This window comes from Athene noctua, chromosome 13, assembly GCF_965140245.1.
Source record: "Athene noctua chromosome 13, bAthNoc1.hap1.1, whole genome shotgun sequence".
Taxonomy (NCBI): domain Eukaryota; kingdom Metazoa; phylum Chordata; class Aves; order Strigiformes; family Strigidae; genus Athene; species Athene noctua.
In genome coordinates, this window is record NC_134049.1 from 7,853,232 (window position 1) to 7,868,991 (window position 15,760).

Genomic DNA, 15,760 nt, shown 5'->3' on the forward strand with positions numbered 1-15,760 from the left:
GGTCGCATGCTTGTGCTGCCTCCACACTCGAGCCGCACTCTGTGGGGTGATACCAGCCTGATGGATGCCTCCAGGCAGGTGAATTTGGGAGTGGGTTTGGCAGGGTCTGCTGCAGGATGCTCTGGCAGCTTGAAGCAGGCTTTGTGCAAGGGGCACTTGGCCTGATGCTCAGCAGACATGTGCTCCTCCCAACTAGAAAGCCACCAGCCTTGTGCAAGTTCCCCTTTTCTTTTTTTTTCTTTCTTTTTTTCCTCTTTTTTTTTTTTTTCCTCTCATCACCATACTGTGGGTGAGGAAGCTGTTTGTCCCACTCGCTCCTTCCTGCTCCCTTGACAGTGCAGATGGAGAAGTTGCTTGACCTCTGCACATCTTCAGGTCTGTCTTCCCAACATGGATGTGTTGTGTCTCTTGTTGTGAGCTACAAAGCTGTTAAGCAATGGATGCGTTTTGGGGGCATGGGGTGTGGAGCAGGGAGGCAGCGCTTAGTCACAGAAGTAAATGACAAAACACCCTATCTTTCTCTGCCCTTGTGGTTCACAGGCTAATGTAATGCAGTTTCCCTCCCACCTGCTTTCAGGATGTTGATGAAGTAGCTTGGGGGTAGGATGTAGAATATGCGTAGGGAAACAGGGATTTGGCTGGTGATGGCTCTTATGCTCTCATGCTTTAAAAGCTGGTGACTGAGGTTGCAAGAACCAACAGAATCAAAAAAGAGACTCTAAAGATCTTGGTTTAATGTCTCTTCATATTGTCAGGCCATTGCTTGTGCCAGCCATGCCTGGGGTGACTGTTGTGATGCCCAATCTCTTTGCATACCTTCAAGAGTTCTTTTCAGTAGGTTTTTTTCCCCTTCTTCATACCTCTCTCCTGGCTATAGAAAGACATTTGTTTTGATTCTGTTGCCTCCAGGGCTGGCACCACGTTCAGGTGCCTCTCAGCTCACGTGGAGCTTCATATGACTTGTCCCCATTCCCCAACCACCTGCTGCAGCCACATCCATCTGGTTAACTCCCACCCTTCATTTCTTTTCTGAAGCTGCTCTGTTTCACTGGTGTATTCCAGCCAGAGGCCAGCGTCCCAGTTATCTCCTGGCATCGTAAAGGTCAGAGGTGAGTTAGGGTGTGATTCCGCTTGGGATATCTGGGAGATGAGCTGTGCTCTGCCTCAACCTCCACACTCGTGTTGGGCACCAGCTGCTTGTTTCTTAACTGGAATCGGCAGATGCTGAATTTCTGCAGACCAGCCTGCTTGCTTTAATTGATGATTTACACTCTAGCTGCATGAAAACTCTCGTCTTAAAAAGCATTGGTGTCGGGCCGACAGGGTGGCACGAGGCCGAGCGTTTGTAACTGGGCGCTGAAGGACTTGCAGAGTGGGAAGGCGGTGTGAGGCAAGCTCCTTGCAAGGGCTATGGCAGACCCTCCATCCTGGGACTGCCAACCCAGTGACGAGAAGACAGGCGATGCATTTGCTAGTGCCTGTATTGAAATGCAAGTGGTGTTCCTCACTGACCTCTGATGGGAGCCAAGTCCATGCCTGTAGCTCACCGGTGAGGAGGGGAGCCTGCTACACTATTTAGAAAGGGAAATTTCCCCAGGCCTTGGAGGAATTAATCATTTTATATGCTGGAATCTTGCCTTCTGACTGATCTATCTGAATTACAGATTAACTGGCAGTGTGGGGACAGAGGAAGCCATTTCAGTGAATAGCTCTCTAATTTATTAAAGGGGCTGTTTGGACTGCTGCTTTGGCAATGCAGCAAGTTCTCTGAGTGGGGAGTTGTTTTCTGTCCCCCTCTGCATCTCCCAACCTTTTATCCCCTTCTTTTGTCTCCCTGTTCACAGGACCCCTCTCAAACTTGATGAGGGTCCCAGCAAGGCAGGTGAAAGCCCCAGACCAGCAATACCCTTGGCAAATGAGCTGTCAGCTCCCAGAAAGCTCTAATTTTAGAGCCTTTCTGTAGGGGCCACTTGTGTGACTTTTAAGCAAAACCATCGCCTTTATGACAAAGGACTATAAATTTTGGAGTAAGGCATGACATCCTGGAAAACACCAGTGTATTGATGCTGCAGTTGGTATTAGCTGAGCCAATAAGCATCAGTCCCTATTGAATCAGTTCTGCCTGGAGAATGTCGAGGGCTTCCCCCCTACGCTGTAAGTCTACAAAGGTTTCTTGAAAACCTGTAAAACCTAATTTCTTTAGTGTTTTTCACTTTAGTAAATGTTGATCCTGGGACTTGCAGCAAAGCTCAACACCCCCAGCAATGTCACTGATGTGAGAGTCATGGATGGGGAGCACCAGGGCTGCCCAGACCCTGGCCTCGCTTCCTCTCCCAATTGCTTACCATGAAGGAAAAAGGATTTGTTTATTTGTTTGTGGATATTTCTGACATGGACTTCATATTCCAGAAGAGTCTCGTAATATTGTGGGGGCAGATTCAGGATTTAAATGATTATACAAGTTAAATACATTTTGATTCTGTAAGCAACACACTATTTATCTTGGGATAAAATAAAACTGAGAGACTGATATCACTGCTGGAGATCATCTCAAGGAGGGCTGTGGAGGGGAAAAAAAAAAGAATTGACTTTCTGAAAGACAGAAGTTTTAAATTTTCATTGCTGTCATGCATGAACTAAACCAAACTATGGTTGCAAGGATTTTTTATTTTTTGACCGTGTAAGGATTTATCTTTTGGCCTGAAAGTAAACATCATAGGTCTGATTTTAAGTTTGGGTCTACAAATTAACACCCTGAGCCAATGCAGTCACTTGCTGGCAAGAACTGGGTACACAGGGCATCTGCTGGAAGTGAATCCAGTCCATTGGCATCTGCAGCCTTAGTGGCTGTGCTTGATGTTTTCATAAAAATTCCATTTAAAAACAAAAAGGTCAAAAGTTGACCAAAAAAGCAACAACCGAAAACTATTTTTGTTTGAAAAATTACAAGCACTATTAATTACTGCACGAGAACCAGATGGCTGTACTGACCAGTTTGGTTTCATGGTCCAAGCAGGATCTTGAAAGAAAACCAAGAAGAAAAACACAGAGCAAAGACAAACCATGTGTTGTGCCAGGTACTTTACATTTTGAGTGCTCCCTCCATTTGACACCTCTAAGCAATGCAGAGTGGGGCATTTATTTATTTTTTTTAATGTGTGATTTTTTATCTTGACAGAATATTAAACCAAAATAAGGAGGCCTGAAAATTAATGTCCTGTAATGACAGCAAAATCCCTCAGTGTCTCGAGAGACTCATAAATTGGATATTTGGAGAGGGGACGCACAACTGCCCGGGCTCAGAGGGGCTCCGGTTACTGCTGGAGAAAATAAACCTTCTCAATGCAGAGGCAGCTGGGCTCCAGGGAGAAGGCGCTGGTGTCAGCACGAAGTGATGTGGCTGGAAGATAGCCTCGTCAGGCTAATTGATCTGGAGCCTTTGCCTTTCCTGCCAGGGCTGCCTGTCTCCTTACCCATAATCCCCACGCCTTTGATGGCCCGTCAGGAATATGGGACTTGGCCCAGTTTTACATCTATCCAATAACATTATGAAATTGATAGTGACGCTTCCATTGGCACTAATTTCAGTAAGGGATTGGAGCCAGAGGACAAGCGGTTTTCTTTCATGGCGTCTAAGCTTTCCAAGTAGATAAGATGACCCAAGACTGATCTTGTGGTGGCCAAGACATGGGAAAGGGAGTGGTGGGAGGGGGATGGAGGTGGCTGGTGGACCTGGGCAAGAAGCTAATGAGAAACATGCCTAATGCTTTCCCTCACCAAAACCCTTGGGCAGGAGGGCAGTAGTGGTCCCAGCTGTTGCCTCTGAAAGCTTCAGTGGTTCTTGCTGGTTTAAGTATTTCCTAGCACAGACACAGGTTCCTGCAACATTGCACTTTTGGCTCAGGTCAGTGATCCAGCAGCGAGTTGGACATGCTGGTGGTGGAGCTGTCAACGGAGCCCTTCACTGAGACATCTCTGGTGGCCTGGTTGTACTAAGGGAGCTCCTCGATGAGCGGGTTAGATGCCATGTCCCAAAGCTTTCACCCAAGGCTGGCTGCAGTGTTGAAGGGGGATGCAGTTGCTGCAGCCTTAATGCACACTGCGTTCATGTTTTTTGCTGGCTGCTGAATTGCAGAATAAGACTGAGGTTTAGCTTAAACCACCTCTGCTTTCATCTCCATCTTGCAACTATTCAGCCAAGGTTTGGTTTGATGTGGGGGAGACCATCATCTTGTGCTGAGCTGGAGTTTGCAGAAGATGGCCCCTTGACGCCTCACCAGTCCTTTCTCCAGCCTCAGGCTGTGTTCGCACCTTCATCTAAGTAGGGGCTCAGGGAAAATATTTTTCACTTTGTCACCGTCTCACTCTGAGGTGGCTGGGGGCCAGAAGAGAGAATAAAAACCTTGGGTTGATGATAATCAACTGGAAATGCAGAAAGGAAATGCATCTGCTCAGTGCTGAGCAGACAGGCCTGCTCTGGGCTTGGGGCTTTGCTCAGGGTCACTTGGCCTCTGGGTGCTCATGAGGAGGAAAATGCCATCAGGGCCATGTGTGCACCTGTGGGTGAATACAGCCTGTGGGGTCAGCCTGGGGTCCTGAGGCTGTGGGGAAAGCAGATGCTGCTGTTGCCTTGCCTGTGTCCTTGTGTTGGTGGGAGTGACCCCCCTGGTTTCCTTGGCGGCAGCTCTGAGCAAGCGGCCATCCCCTCCGGGAGGGGTGTGAGTGACAAGAGCATCTCCCTTTTTTTCAAGTGCTAACATGACCCAGGGCTCAACAAGCGTGTGTTACGCTGCTTTTACATGGATGAGGTTTGTTACTTTCGGGGGACCTCTCAGCACCTCCTGCATGGAGCAGGGGAAGACCTGTAGTTTGAATCTGCAAATCTTGAAGCTTTTCACCCGAGGGGCTGAGAGCGAGGAATCAGCTACACATGATCAGGTTGGGGGGTGTGGAGGTTCTGGGGCCTCCTGTAGATAACCTGTAGGAAACACCGCAGTATATAAAGCATGTCTTGTGAACAGAAGAGATTAGAAAGCTGATATGATGTTATTCCGATTGATTTTGCTGTTGTATTTATACCTGGAGGTAAAGAGCAGACATACTGGAAATCAATCGGCCCTGTGCTCTTCCCCACTCCCTCTGCAGTACCGTTTGAATGAAACGCTTATATCATTTTTACGGTGTGTCTGTGATAGGGATGAGTGAGCCAAGAGATTAATAGGCGCTGCTGAGGCCTTCACCCAGCCACTGCCCAGCTCTTGCCTCATAAAGCCTGCGCCGCTCTGGAGTTCAAGGTGCCCTGAGGTGACAGCTTGGCGACTCTGGAAAAGAACAAGAGGCAAATCTCTAGTGAAGAGGAAGAATGGGGGGAAAAAAGGTAAATGGCAATAAGGGGAGGACCTGGGGCAGGCAGGATGGTGCCCAGCTCTGGAGCTGGGGTCTGGGTGCAGTTGTATGGTGAAGACCTGGGGCAAGGAAATGAGGGGTTTAGCTCTGAATGGAGCTGATCCAATAAATGATGGCCTTGTGCATGGGAGATAAGGCAACAGGGACCCTGTTTTGATGTCTGATTGTGCATCTGGTACCCACCAGCCACCTGTCCTGCCCCACCAACCCTCTCTGAGCCTTGACCTTGGGACTGGGACAGGAGGCTTGCAGCGGGGCCATGCAAGGAGTTTGGCTACACACAGATGCCACATCCCAGGGTGTCCCTGCTTGCTTCTCTGCCTCATCCAGGTGGATGTTTCTCTGCTCTGGGAGCTGCTGGTGCTGGCTCTGCCATGCCAAGATGCCATCTCAGGACATTTCTCTGAAGACGGATGTGCTGGATCCCAGCTGGCTCCTCACATCCCACAGGAAGCATGCATGTCCAGCAGTGGGAAAAACTGGCTTGTGACCAGGGAATGGGGGAAGCCAGGTAGGGGGAATGATGGAAGGTGACTGAGGATGGGTCTGAATTCCATCCCTGCCATCACACACTAAATACTGTCTTCCTCCCTGCAGCCAAAATCGAGTAAAACACACTTTTCTTCCTCTGCTGTTGTCTGTGCTATTAGCTACTTGTTTCACCTGACCTCAGCAGGGAAAAACTTTTTCTGTTGGCAGACGAAGAGGCTTCTCAGTATCCATCCCCTATTACATGGGAGAAGGTGTTGGCTTGTTGATATTTAAAGAGTCATCAGATCCTTGTGTTACAGAATCCAAAATATTCTCCTAGTTGCCCCCGTGCCCTGTGTGCAGTCCCTTTCCTGGTTATACGCTTTCTGAGTTCAAGAGGTTTGGTAGTGCTGGGCTGGGAGCTTTAAGCCTAAATGTAAAAATTCCTGCTTTGCTTTCCTGCAGGTGCTAGCTGGCTTTGCTGTCATGCATGGCCCTGGCTTGTCAGATCCCTCCCTTTTTAATTATCAGATTGTCTTATCATTTTTACCGTAAGCATTTTCTGTGGCTTGTTCTCCTGGATTTATGCATTTGTGCCATCATATGCACTGACTTTATATTTTATATAATTTGATGTTAATGTTGTTAATGTTTCCATTCCTGAGTGTGAGTGCTTATAGGATTCATGTCTAAGCTCAATAAATAAACTTGAGAAAGGTGGAGAAGGAAAGGATGTAGGAGGATTGGGAGAGATTTGGGGATCCTCTACCCCTGATGGGGTTGGAGTGATGCTCCATACCAGGACTGCCAGGGTGGCTGGAGGCTGGAATGGGCAAAGGGAGGATGCACAGGGCTGATGTGGCCCCTCCACCCTCATGCATCCCCTTTTGCAGCCAGAGCTGCCTTCTCCTCCTGCAAACACCTGGAAAAATCAGACAGAGAAGGAAATGTCCATATGTAAAGAGGGAAAGGGACTTCCGTAAGCAGCAGTATTTTGGCAAACTGTTTCATCTGGAAAGTGCATGCTTTGAGGATTGTCTGTGTAGGGACCACCCACTGACAATGGATCTGACAGCTCTTGGTTATACAATAATGCGTCTGCAATTTATAAGAGGGTGGAAGGTGGCAGCAGGGTGGGGGGGAAAGAACCGCATGTCCAACCTGAGCAGTGGTGGGTGCAGGGCCCCCAGGTCTGTTCCTCTCTCCCTTTTACCCCAGAGTTCAGTGGGATCTTCACCTCCTTGAGATGATCAGGGCCCTGAAACCATCATCCCATTCAGGAGACGGAAAAATGGATTGTTGTTTGGCCATTTTCTTCTGCCTTTGCTGCCAGAGGAGCTGGAGGCTGATGTTTGGGAATGTACCCCTTTTGGGAACTCAAAGTTATGTTCCCAGAGTCTTCATCTGCCTGCAAAGCTCAAGGACATGACTTTTTATATGTGCTGTTTCCCCCAAAAGCTGATGGGAGAGTCTGCACCCCATGGACCATGGCAGAGGAGGGGGTTGTCATATTTGCAGGCTCTGCAGCTGGCCACGGCGTGGTTCGAGCAAGAGCTGTGCTGTACGGGTCACCTTCTGCAGTGATGCCTTCCACCTCCCATGGTGTGTTGCAGTGGTTGTGCAAACATCAGGGGATAACTTGGCGTGACTTTGGGGCAGGGAGACAGAACTGAGCTCTATGGGTGTGGGAAAAGCTGCTCTGACCTGGTTGAGGTGTTGGTGACAAAGCAAGTGCAGAGAGAGCTGGTGTCTGGTTAAAGCCCAGGGTTTTGTACAAGTGCGGGGTCTGCTGTGGCTCTGGGGAAGAGGCCACATGATGGACCATCCTCTTACTGAGATTCGTGACCCCAGGGATGAGGAGAAGCGGCTGCTTCCCATTGCAGGAGGGCAGGGGCTGGGCTGGAGCTCCTGGCGTCTGGCTCCAAGCAGGTCCTGCATAGGCACCGGGTGCTGACTTGGCCCCATGCCCACATCTGCCAATAAAAATTAAGAAATTGATTTCCTTTTGTTTGCCTGACAGGATGAGGCTCTTTTTATGAGACAGTAAATGCAATCTAGCTCTGAGCACGGCTAGATTTTTAATTGTATTTGTTGTGCTTTCGCTTATAGTTTTATGAGTTTCAGTTCCCTTCCTTGCTGGTGCAGACATCAGCCCTGGGGGATGGTTTGATTTCAGCTCCAGCAAAAGGTTGGAATTTTTTAAACTTTTTTTTAATTTGTTTGTTTTTGTGGTAAGCTGAAGTTTGGGATTAGTTTTCTATCTGTGTTAAAATTAAGCACATACGTGCACATGTACAGCTCTGAGTTGTGAAGGTAGGCTGAGAGATCCTGCCTTGGAATTACCTACTTGCCAGTCGGTGATACGCCCCTTTGAAGAACAGCATGTAAGATTAAGATCAGGGAAATGTAGAAGTGCCAACAGAGGTTTGAAGTCAGAGGAGGAGGGGATTTTATATATAATATATATTGGAGTTTAATGAGGTCTGCTTCAGTGCTTGCTATATAATGTGTGGTGACCCACTTTACTAGGAGAACATTTTTTTTTTTTTTCTAGTTATGGGTCATATACAGTTTCTAATTAAGTAGGTTAATTATATGGCTCCTTTATATTACACGGGCAAATGTGGATGGCACAATTAGCTCTTGCAGTGATCATTTTTGACCAAAAAGTGGTGTTCTGAGCAACAGCTCCTGGAGGCGTGGGTGGTGAGAGGGAGATGGCCCTGCAGCCTCCTTGCTCACTGTCCCAGTCCGGTGCTTCAGATGCTGCCCAGATGGGCTGCAGTGCCAGCCAGTTCTCTGCTTGGAGTTTCTCTGAAAGCATCAAAAGGGGAAGAGCACTCATTGCTAAGGGCTCTTTGGTTGCAGGTGAAGAGTGCTGCAGCCTGGGAGGACTCTGAGTAGTGTCAAGCCCTGTAGCTAAAAAGTCCTTTCCCCAGCCTGACAGTGGCTGAGCCCTGGCAGCATCCCTGGGTTATCTGTTCCAGTGCTCAACCATCCGTGCCACTAGGCATTAGGGAAAACATTCAAACCCTAATCTCCCTCAGTGCAATTCAAACCTATTATTTCTTGTTTTATCCCCAGTGGACATGGAGAACAGCTATTATATTTCTCTTTGCTGCAACCTTTTACATATTTGAAGGCTGTTATCACGTGTCCCTTCAGTCTTCTCCTCTCAACACAAAGCATAATTCTTTCAGTTTTCCCGTGGAGGTCATGTTTTCTACACCTTCAATTGTTTTTGTTGCTTTCGAGAGGTTACTGTGATAGCAAGCTGGAGTTTTTGTTGTTTCTTCACCTGTCTGCCTTGGAGCATTCATTATGTTACAGATGTATATGAAGTGACCATTATCTTCTCTAATCTATGATTATTTATAAAGTACCCTATATTCCTGAGCCTATGTTTTATCAGAAAGTATAGCTCTTAGCCTTGATAAATAATTTAACATTATGATACGGTCATGCAAACAGGGGCTCCCTAAGCTATTGTTATTATTTGCTTTATTTTTCTAAAGTAGCAAGTTGTCCATATAACACTGAATGAACCAGGCGATTCACAGACATGGACTAAAAAGTATATCCTATTTCGTAGAGCTTCCAGATAAACAAGGAGATGAAGGAAAACACCAAGTCAGACTCCACTTTAGCCACAGGAAAGAGTGCTGAATAAAGAATGATAGATTTTCTGAAAAGCAGAGATTTGGGGGCTATCTGCAAGAGTATTTGCTCAGTATTTGCAGAGATAATAATATCAGTATGAATGCAAAGCAAGAAGAGCTGGAATGTTGCTGGGATGAATGGAGCATAACCTGACTGGGAGGCTGGAGGAGAAAAGAGGGTGGAGACGAGGCTGGGAATGGTGGTGTCTGAATATGTCTTTCTTGGGTAAGTGGAGCTGGCTGTAGAGATGTGGGAAGGAAAGCACAACAGCATTGCTACTTGTGATGTTTTCAAAAGCAACATGTTCAAGCTGCCTCGCTGCTGTTTGTTTAACATCAGCTTCATTTTGATCCCAGCTTTCTGGTCATCGTAGTTGTCTCTCCCTCTGGTGTTGCAAAGGGGCAGGTTGGCAGTGGCTGTGCTGCTGGGCTGGAGCAGGGGCTGACCGCCTCTTCACTCAGGGGTAGCCCTGGGGCATCCTTGGTATCTCCCCAACCTTCTCCTGCAGCACTGTGGCTCCATCCCTGCTGCTGACATTGCTTCCCTGGCAGGAAAACTGCATGGGCTTAGCATGGAGAAGAGCTATACACTGTCCTTGCAGGTAGTGTAGATACTGCTGGCTGGTGAGACCCCTGCTTGGATGGAAGGAGAGTCACTGAAAGCCTTTCAGAGTATAGACCTGACAAGTTTGATGCTCAGAATGTACAAAAGCTTTTTAAAGTATTCACAAATAGACTTTTTTGATAGTTAATATTCACAGTATGTTTGGCCATAACATAGGCTGAGTTATTCACAGAAATAACTACTGCATCACTGTTTAGATTTTAAGTTTCAGAGGAGCTCCAAAATATTTTATATTGCATTTTAAGATCATAGGATGCTATATCAGGAATTACCCCAGGCTACCCCTGACTATTACTCTGCATTTTTATAATACAAAACTGGCTTTTTTTCTATGTCCCTCTACCCATTTCTCTGTCAAGTGGAAAGTAAACCTAAATCTTAAAATCTGCACTCTCTTTTTCTTTTTACTCCATTTTTTTCCTTTAACCTTACCCAGAAAATACATTGAAGCCAGTGAGAATTTTTCCAAATAAAGCCATTCATCAGCATTATACATCAGAAACTCAACCTCTTTACCTACTTAACAACAAAAAATGTATGCTATTGCCAAGATAGATTAAGAAAGTTGAAGTCTAGGTAGCTGCTTTATTTCCAGGAGTTACTAATGACTATATATATTTTGAGTGTCAGAGCACTAGTCAAACCTATAAAAGAGATTGGTGACTGCTTGATATCAATGACATTTTTAAAGTTTTTCTCAGGCTTGTGTAGCGAGTCCAGCACTTGTCTGAGTCTCAGATGGGCAACAGAGTGGCCTCGTGCTTAGAGGAAACTGTATCCCAGCTGTGACCAGCCAAAAGATGTGTGAATTAAAGAATGAAAGTGATAAAGAGCCATAACTGTGTTGTAGGAGTTCATGTTGTCCAGATTTCTACACCTCCCCACCTCCCCCCACTCCAAAAAAAAAACCCCAAACAACCATTAACAGGAGAAACTTGGAGAAGTCCTCAACTGTAAATTATGTCTTTAATCCAATTACATCCTGTGTAGGATATTGGGATTAATTGGCTGAATGATATGTTATATAGTCCATGCCAACGCAGTGCCTACCATCATCAGAAATGTTTCTGAAAGCTTGAAAGCTAATGTACTGCATCCATTGGGTGTGTTTCTTAAGACTTTTGAGAATGTGATTTATTTTGATTTTTTTTTTTCAAGACCTGGAAATACAGTCAGAGGCCGTAAACCATCCCTGGATTATTGCAAGGGTAGAATATACTTTGTGGTGTACTATCCTTGTGGTGTTGGGCCTGCAACTGCCTTGACAGTTCTTGGGGTTTCCCACTTTTGTACAAATGGAGAGGGGTTGTGGTGGTCATGGAGCATTAGAGTTCAGCTCTGAGGCTTTTGAGGGTTAGTAGAACTTGTAGATGTCTGAGCTTGGGAGCATCAACTTGAGTTGGATGACTAAGGACCTGAGACCATTCACAGGACCTAGTGTTTGCTGGGGAATGGGAGTGCAGCTGTGGGTCAGATGAGACATGGTTACTTCTTACCCCATAGATCTTGGACAGATTTGGGGTATGAAACTAGAGATAGCACATGTAGAAGGTCCTCCTAAGAAAAAAAAACCTGTGGAGTGTAAAGAAGGTCAGACTCTGGATCTGTTTATTGGCAAGGATATTGCCATCAGAACACTGGGTAATAGATGCTAGCTGTGCTTAGTTTCACAAGTACCTCCTTGATCTTTTAGATGTAGCCATGTCCTTCTAACCTGCTTGTGCCAGAGGGACACTGCCATGATTTGCGTTCCTTAAAAATGAGGAGGTGCTGTGCAAGCAAGGACAGCAGAGGTTAAGTGCTGGCAGGGTTTTGTGAGCCCCTGAGAACTGTGTCCCCACAGCAGGGTCTTTGCCAGCCTGCTGTGTGACCCACGGTTATGAAACCAACCATCTCCCCCCAGTACTGATGCTGTAGATTTCCTCTTTGCTCCTTGTGCCAGAGGTGTGATTTCTGCTCTCAAAGCAGAGGACAGCAAAGCCTTCCTTCATATCATTCACTAGAGAGGCCTTTCATACCCCACTGCCTGATTAGGTACCTTCCTTCGAAACAACACCTTGGCTGCTTGGAGAAAGCAGTAAGTCCTCAGTAGTCTCTCCCACCTCTTCGCTGCAAGGGAGATCTTTACGGTCTCCTCAAATTATTTACACCAGTCTATACCAGCTGATATTTTTATGACTTGTTTTGTGGACTGCACCTTGAAATGTAGAGGTGTCCCCTTCCTCTTCCCAGGCCAGCCAGTGGTCCAGGGTATGGCTGAAGGAACGTGCACACCATGCAAAACCCTGTTCTCCTGGTTTGCATGCAAAGAATTGACATCACAAAAGAACAAAAGTCATTCAAACTGAAATTGCCTGTTTGCTTTTTTGTGTTTGGAGAAATACAGCGTGTGTAGTCCCAACAGAGGCATCTTGCGGCAAGAGCTGAATTTTGCTTTTGCGTCTCAAAAGCTGGAAGTCACGCGGGCCCGGGGAGTAACATTAAAAAAAAAAGCCAGAACCTGCCAGAAAGAATTCACAATAAAGGGAGAGACTTTCTTGCCTTGTGACTAAAACACCTGTCACGGCTGCCAGGACTCTGCTAATTACACAATAACTTTATTATATCCCACTTGGAAGAACAAACAATACTTGAAGCTCCAAAAATGAGCAGCCTTTAGACTAGATTGATGCGGGCAGAATGACTTCATGGAGCCTGTGTTTGCCCTGTCTTCTGAGAAGCTCTGGAGAGTAAAATGGCTTGAAGAACCCCCTCTCTGTTGCTAGTGCTACATAATAAAGTAATTATGCAATTAGAAATAGATTACTGATGGGAGAGAGGCATTTTCCATGCAATGTACGTAAAAGACAAGCTTCTCTGAATCGGTTTGTAACCTCAGTGCAGCATCTCTGCTCATTTTTGCTTGAGCCTCTGGTAGTCCCTGGTAGCATCCAGACAGGAGAAAAGGAGCATCTCTAGTTGAGTGTGGTTTTACTTCCCATGTGAGTGTATAAGGGAGGTCCTTATGGAAAGTTGCAAGTACAGTCCCCACATTGCTCAACTCCTCGGGATCCTGTGTTTGCACAGCATGAATGGCTGCAGCATGAATTAAAGGGTTTCACCTTGTGATGGAGGTGTTTGTGATGTTGGCTGGCAGGTTGGGTGAGAATAGATGGAAGTGGGGAATGACGTATTAAGGCCTGATGTCCCCTGAGGTTTCCAGCTTTGGCAACTGATAGCACAGGCTGAAGTTAGAATGTCTAAAGGTAAAACAAAGCATAAGCCAAAAATTGTGCTACATCTGAATATTGTGAAATAGCTCTGTGTGGTTCTCAAGTATAGATCTTCTTTCCTTCATCAAGTACAGACCTTCTTTCCTTCATCACTTTATTCTACCTATGGGAACAAGCCTGCTGTTTGTTAGGGCAAGATTAGAGCAGTGATGCTCCTGGACGCAGGCACTTGGGTGTAAGGAGTCATGGCTGGGGTGGGAGGCTGGAGGAGTGGGAGCACGGTTACTGGATGGGCCTCTACAGAAGGGAGATCAATGTGGGTGCATTTGGACATGCTGGTGTTCTGGGGACTGGCTCTGTGGAGATACATAAGGATGCATGATGATGTGGGCTTGGGGGAGGCGTGTGGACTGGCCCAGGAGGGCAGCGCTTGGCTACGGTGCTGATGGGTGCTGAGATGCCTGGGGAGTAGGAAGGTCTCTCATGTGCATTGACCAAGGAGGTGGGTGCTGAGGGCTCCGTGCTCATGGAGCAGCAGGTTGTGGGTCAGTGAAGAGGGGCCACCATGAGCTCGCCACCAGGTCCCTCTCAGCCTATTGGGGATTGATACCAAGTCCTGTGAGCACGCAGCAGATGGGGAATTGGGAGTTAAGGAGTACCTGAGATGGTGGCAGATGAATTAGAGGAGACAAGCAGAACAGAATCTTCTGGGTTTGTTGCAGCTCACCCTAAAGGTTGTGGTGTTGACTTTTCCATATTTTGCTGGGTCCTCTCTTTTCTGCCATCCTTGGGTGCCTGTGGCCTCCAAGGTGTGCCAGCATGACACAGGGCTCCTCCCACGGGAAACTCCCTCTGTATCTTTTTTCCAGTGAGAGCAAATGATGAACACCAGAGAGGCCATGGAGACTCCCACTACTTCCATCCTGGGGGTGGTGGTGGTGATTACTCTGCCTCATTTCCTTGCCTGTCTGATGGTGCTGTGAGGTTTTCAGGGTCAGGAGGGTAAGGGGGAGGTGATGTCATTTGTGGTGGTGGTAGGACACAGCATGAACTAAGCAGGATCTACTCCATCGTGAGTCCCTGCAGGTATCAGCCTGACTGAAGGTCTCCATGTGTGTGCCTGAGTGAAACTGGAGGAGGGGAGACAAGTGACTCATTGGGCAAGAGAATATGGGTTTGGGGTGAAACAGATCTTCTTTGGGGGTGATGTTTCTCCAGTCTAAGCTTGGTTATGTATTCTGCCAAGCTCACGATGCCAGGGTATACAGGCACCACAGCAACTGTTCTATCTTGTGACAGCCCTAGGAGAGGACTTCGTGCAACACTCATCTCTGCTGTGGTGTCACCTGAAGCTACTTTAACCCCTGCAGGATTGTCAGCCTGGTACCCCAAAACCAGGAAAGAAAACTTGAGGTGTCTTCTCTGCCCTGTGAGGTGCCTGGGGATGGGCCAGTTGCTGGGGTGCTAGGACAGGCATCCTGTCCAGAGGCTGCTGGTAGTCCACTGCTGATCCACAGTGATCCGTGCCCGTGTGGTGAGCAGGGCTCGCCGGTCCCCTTTCCTCTGTTGTGCCTGACAGACGTGCGTGGTTTTTACAGGTCCTGTGGCAGTGATCAGTGGAGAGGAAGATTCAGCCAGTCCGCTCCATCACATCAACCATGGCATCACGACGCCCTCGTCCCTGGACGCTGGCCCGGATACGGTGGTGATTGGCATGACCCGCATTCCTGTCATCGAGAACCCCCAGTACTTCCGACAAGGTCACAACTGCCACAAGCCAGACACATGTGAGTGCCCGATCCGGCCAGAACACCCTGCGAGGACCAGGGTGTGGGTTGGGGGGGGATGGGGGAAGGAGGGCGAGGAGGAAGAAGTTAAGAGGATGAGGAAGAAGAAGAGGAGGTTTTTAAGGAGAGTTGGTCTTGGTATGGTCCAGAAACCAAAGTGAATCTCAGGTTTCAGAATTCACAACATACATGTAGATGCTTCCAGAGAAGCCTTTCCACCCTCACCTTCACCTCCTTTCACCCTCCCTCTGCCACCCACCAGTCACCTTCCCCCCTTGCTGAAAGTGCCATCTGAAGCTGGGCTCTGCCTCATTGGCTCTGAGCGTGAAGTCCCAGGCATGAGCAAGAGCTGTCTGGGAGCATGGGAATGGACGTGACCCCTGCGTGGCCAGGGAAAGGACCTGCCTCCCCTTTCTCCTCCAGCAGTTTCCCAGCTATGGGGCTGGCTCCTTGGCTCCCCACCGGGTCAGGGAGAAGCTCAGGACACGTGGCCATAGATGGGGCAGGTGCATGGAGATAAAGAGCAGGAGGCTTAGATGTTGGATGTCTTGTTTTCATGGGCTTCTGTAAAGCTTTTGTATCTTCCCTGTATCAATCTGG

General features: G+C 47.6%; 1 protein-coding gene across 5 annotated transcripts in view; it reads left to right on the forward strand.

Moving 5' to 3' along the window:
- The window catches only part of NTRK3 (neurotrophic receptor tyrosine kinase 3), a 215,758-nt gene that overhangs the window by 102,043 nt on the left and 97,955 nt on the right, over nt 1-15,760 (forward strand). For all 5 annotated transcript variants that reach the window (XM_074917204.1, XM_074917203.1, XM_074917205.1 and 2 more), the window contains one exon: nt 14,972-15,160. In XM_074917204.1, coding sequence (XP_074773305.1) covers nt 14,972-15,160 — 189 coding nt within the window. The remainder of the gene's footprint in view (nt 1-14,971; nt 15,161-15,760) is intronic.